This window comes from Marmota marmota, unplaced genomic scaffold (assembly GCF_001458135.2).
Source record: "Marmota marmota marmota unplaced genomic scaffold, marMar, whole genome shotgun sequence".
NCBI lineage: Eukaryota > Metazoa > Chordata > Mammalia > Rodentia > Sciuridae > Marmota > Marmota marmota.
In genome coordinates, this window is record NW_026000075.1 from 589,119 (window position 1) to 594,583 (window position 5,465).

At 33.7% G+C, this 5,465-nt stretch overlaps 1 protein-coding gene across 2 annotated transcripts in view; it reads left to right on the plus strand.

Moving 5' to 3' along the window:
• The window catches only part of Dcun1d1 (defective in cullin neddylation 1 domain containing 1), a 37,310-nt gene extending 32,315 nt beyond the window's left edge, over positions 1-4,995 (plus strand). For both annotated transcript variants that reach the window (XM_015494220.2, XM_015494221.2), the window contains exon 7: positions 2,198-4,995. In XM_015494220.2, coding sequence (XP_015349706.1) covers positions 2,198-2,277 — 80 coding nt within the window. In that variant the 3' untranslated portion in view covers positions 2,278-4,995. The remainder of the gene's footprint in view (positions 1-2,197) is intronic.
• Positions 4,996-5,465: the final 470 nt, after the last annotated feature.

Genomic DNA, 5,465 nt, shown 5'->3' on the forward strand with positions numbered 1-5,465 from the left:
TTTTTTTTTTTTTTTTTTTGGTTACCGGAGATTAAAACTAGGGGTGCTTAATCACTGAGCCACATCCCCAGTCCTTCTTATTTTTTACAGACAGGGTTTCACAGAGTTGCTTAGGGCCTTGCTTAGTTCTAGCCTTAAACTTGTGAGCCTCTTGAGCTGCTAGCGTTGTAGCATGAGCCACTGTACCCAGCCTCTAATCTCTTTTTATCACATATCCCTGAACTTCCTATCCAGAGGCTGTTTTTCTTAGAGTTGAATTTTCCTCCTGAGCTTTTATTTATTCTCTTTTATTTTTTGGTTTTGGGGCTTCAGAGTGTTGAATTTATCCTGTCATATGAAGATAAAGTTTTTTTTTTTTTTAATCTTTTTTAGATGTTGGTGGGCCTTTATTTTGTTTTATTTATATGCGGTGCTGAGATTTGAACCCAGTGCCTTGCACATGCTAGGCAAGCACTCTCCCACTGAGCCACAACCCCAGCTCCCAAGATATAGTTCTTTATCTTTAGTAGTATTCTTTCTTCACTTATCTCTGCTTCAGGACCAGTTTAAAGGCCAAAAGGTCCTGGGCATTAGCCAAGACTGCCACTTCTGAGCTATGCCCCCAATCCCTATGTATGCTATTTTAAATGTATGCAATGCCTTCATTTTCTTTACCATCTATATCATTTGGTTTCTTTAAAATCCAGTGAGTGGGTTAGAGGTGTAGCTCAGTGGTAGAACACTTGCCCAGCATGTGTGAGGCCCTGAGTTTGGTCCCCAGCAAAAGAAAAGAAAAAAAGCCAACCAGTATTCTTGTCTGCCAGAAAAACATAAGAAAAGCATGAGTGATTTTCACTTATATTTTAGATTTTCAGTTGAAAGAATATATTCTCTTCTTAATGTGTTTTTATATTTACTCGTATGTATTTTTATTGTTTTCTGCTAGTTTGCAAGCTCTTTAAGTTCACTGATTTTGTCTAATTTGAAATGCACTTTAGCTATAGGTATTCAGTAAACATTCATTGATTGAGTACTTTTCTGCTGTTTCTTCATAAAAATGATGCTGCCATCTACTACCACTATATACACTTTTTTTTTGTTGTTTTAAATTGGTTTATTCACACATACTTACCTAATCCCCCTCGAAAATTAACAGGATGGCTTTTTTTTTTTTTTTTTTTTTTTTTTGGTGCTGGGGATTGAACCCAGGGTCTTTTGCATGCAAGGCAAGCACTCTACCAACTGAGCCATATCCCCAGCCCTAGCAGGATGACTTTTTGAGATTGCTAAATATGGTAGTATTAGAAAAATCTTCTATGGCTGGTCTTGACCTCTTTGTAGTGTCCTGGAACCATTTAAACTAACCAGGGATGGTGTCTTCTCTCCATTTTTGTTGTCATGTATTGTCTTCACTGTGTTTAATCTTACATATGCCTGATAATTAGGCTTTCTGTTAGGTTTTATGCAAAACTAGAGACCTTCCTGATTTGGAGATTGGCATGAGGATATGTAGAGATGTGCATATGTGCAATTTAAAATCTTTTAGTCATTTATTTTCATGAAATAGAATAGATTTTGATACTTGCTGTTAGCTTTCTTTTTAAGAGTGCCACAAAATGCCTGGAAACTTGTTTCTTCCTGCTATGCTCACAGCGCTGGCAGCATGTTATCACTTAATGGCCATCCATTAGGCTGCCAGTTTTGATCAAATTACTTCCGTTGCCAGACTTCAGTGGCCTTCAGGAAACCAGAATGCTGTAGTATTGATTGATTGCCAGAAGAATTATTTTTATCACTTAGGGAGCAACCATATGTTGGAATAACAGATTAGAGAGAATACAAGGAATATTTGGGGTAAAAACTACAAAGCTTGAATTTTGAAAGACTTATTAGTGGTAAAAGATAAGAATGATATAATTTAACTCTTAGGAAGATATTTTTTAAAAACCAAAGGAAGGCTGAGTACAGTGGTACATGACTATAATCCAGTAGCTCAGAAGGCTGAGGCAGGAGGATTGTTCAAAGCCAGCCTCAGCAACTCAGTAAGGCCCTAAGTAACTCAGCAAGACCCTGTCTATAAACAAAATGTAAGAAAGGGCAGGTGATGTGGCCCAATGGTTAAGTGCCCCTGGGTTCAATCTCTACTACCAAAAAAAAAAAAACCACCAAAGGAATCTATTAAAATATTAGCCTTACTTTGGTTTTTCTTTTTTCCCAGGAGCATGGCCTGTTCTCATTGATGACTTTGTGGAATTTGCACGCCCTCAAATTGCTGGGACAAAAAGTACAACAGTGTAGCACTAAAGGAACCTTCTAGAATGTACATAGTCTGTACAATAAATACAACGGAAAATTGCACAGTCAATTTCTGCTGGCTGGACTGAACTGAAGATCAATCCTCACAATTCAAACTGAGGGTTGAGACAAAACTTTAAGGATACATCTTGGACCATATCGTATTTCATTCTTCTAATGGTGGTTTGGGCTTGTCTTCTAGTCTGGGCCGCTCTAAACATTTATAATTCCAACGTTGTGGATTTCATCTTATATCTGTGGACCATCCTAGTTTATTCTCCCATAAGTCTTAGAAGCTTTATGGTGATTATTTTGAGGTTTCCATTCTCGCATAAAGCACAATGCTGTCTTCATCAGAAAACAGTTTGGCATAAGAATTAAACATAATGAACATCACAAACAATTTATAAGAACTTCTTAAATATATGCTTTGGGCTAGTTGCAAAGACTATGCTGATAGCACTTCCAATGAGAGTGATATATTTAAGTGTACTGGATCTGAAATGGTGTTTTGGTTTGGGGGGATATTTTTTTTTCCTGACAAATCACATGTGTTGTTGATGTGCGTAGAGAATCGGATGAAAGAAACGTCAAAATAACCAACGTGAAAAATTTTTAGGATAACTTGGTGCCTACCTGAAAAATGTGTTTCAGACTCATAATTTCAAAAAGGTTTCACAGAACTAGTCTGCATTTAACTTTACCCATGTTTATGTATAATGGTCCTACAGGGAGCTTTTATTTAGAAAATGTCTGCATAATGTTAGATTCCACTCTTATCTACATTATGCGATACATAATTGGATTTCATTATGCTTTTGAAATGCTTATATGCCTATCAATAAGTTAAACTATTTAATTTGTTTTGAATGTTTTGGGTTGCCACACAATACAATATTCTAAATTTAGGCATAAGGGTTTTTGGTTTTGTTTTTGTTTTTTTCTTTCTGGTCATCGCACTATGGAACACAAATGAAATTCTTTTAATTTATAAAAAGATAGTAGGAATTAAATTTTGGAAATGGTTGTGATGAGCCATGAAGTTCAATCTATATAATATAGGTACTGCTCTTTCAGAAAAGTAGTCCATTTTTGATGACTTCTTATTTTGTTGAAATTGCTTTAACTGCTAATCACTGTGGTTGCCAAATATTTACTTCAGGAGCAAAGATTTTCAAACAAGCATATACTTGATGCAAAATACCAATCTGGCTTCTATTTTTGTAAACTTAGTCTTTTTACTGTTTTTCTTTCACTCAAATTAGTTCAGTTTTCACATCAAAGCAGAATACTCTCTTGTATGCATTTTTTTTATTACAAGACCCATGAACTGCTTTCCTGCTGAAAGTGCTCATTTCTCTGCTTATTTACTGACATGTGAAGAAGGGTTTATTGGTTTCTTAAACATTTCCGTAAGGCATGTTAAAAATGCTGAACTTCAAACGTTAGATGACTGTGGTCTCTTAATAGGAACAGATATTGCTTGGTATTTCCAGGTACTCTCTAAGGTCTAGTATTAAAAAAGGAATGTATGTATGTACTTCAGAATAGCAGTACGTTTTATGCAGATGTGGAAATGATTTTAAGAAACAATGACATTAAAACTGCTTTTTATTTACATGATTTGGAAATTGACTAAAAAGCTTATCCCATAGATATTGTATTAATATTCCAATCATAACTTTAATTGAAGAATGTAAGTCTGCAGAAAGAAAAATTATAAAATTTCTGTTCAGGTTACAGGAATTGGTTATTATAAAAGAAAAACAAAAGAAGGAAAAGAATCCTGCTGTTTTCAGTATTTCCTGATTTAATTTTTGTAAATATGAAGAGGAACTTCAATTATGAAAAAATTTTAAATGATACATATATGTGTTTTCTGTCTTAAAGATTCAAGTTTTATTTTCTGTCTTAAAGATTTCAAGTTATGTTATTGTTTTCAGATTGACTAATTCAAGTATGCTGTGTTTTGAAATGAGATCACATTAGCCTTTTTTTCCCCCAATATAAATTGTTTTTCATAAAAATCTGATATTGGTTGTGGCCTAGTGCCTTGGATTTTACAGAATTTTCCTTTTAAATGCAAGCCCTCTTCAACAAAATAGTGTTTGTCATCAGTTTGGTACTAAACATTTATAATTACTGTGTAATTATAAACAAAAATACATAAAACTTTGAATATAATTATGTAGCATTAAAGTTAAGGTTGTTCACTATGATGGCATCTTAGAATTAAACAAAACTATTACTAGGGCTGAAAAGAGAAAATTGATTTAATGTGGTGTGATTATTCTGAGGATAAATGGTTACAGGGATATTTTGTACTAAATAATGCTTACACGTATGGTTGTATGCATGTGTGAGTGTGTGCGAGTTTGTGAGAGAGGAAGACACATACACACACAACTTGAATTGCTTTAATTCATAAGTGTTTCAGTCTTCATTCTGGTCACCTCCCCATGCTGATTCTTTGTTTCAAACTGACCCACAGGTACAGTTTCGTTTTTGCCAAATGTCAGAACAGGTACACATTTTAAAATGTAATGCTTTTTAAATAGTAAAATGTATAAAATTAGAAGTACCCACATATAAAAATACTTGAGAATCAAGGTTATCTTTAGTAAATATCATCTGCATATCTCTGTAAGTTCAATTGTGTTTCTTACAATCCCTGTCATATTACCAACAGAGGCAATAAAAGCTTCAGTGAAATTGCCATGACTAAATCTTTTCACATATTATTTCAGTGTATTATTTTTGAAAATACTAAAATATACCTGAAAACTTTTCCAGGAAGAATAATTATTCATAAAGAGCATTGTAATGGCAAGTTTTGGGGAGAAAAGATATGCCAAGTCTTGTTTACTACATTTAAAATGTTTACAACTATACTGGGCTGCTTTATTTAATTAACAATACTATAGTTGTGTAATATGGCATTGTAAGTGTGTTTTCTTCATTAGACTTTTAAAAAGTTTTAATGAGAGCAAGTACATTTATTTAACAAAAACCTGGAAAATCTTTTACATAATATCCTTACTGGGAGAATTCTTATTCCCCTCAGGTTTTAAGTGAAGTGTTATTTATTTTTTATTTGATGATAAGAAGTATGAGTAATTGTAGCTAGTTTAATGTGCACTTTGCTTAGAGTTTAAAACATGTTACTTTCAAGACTACTTACTGTAGACCTG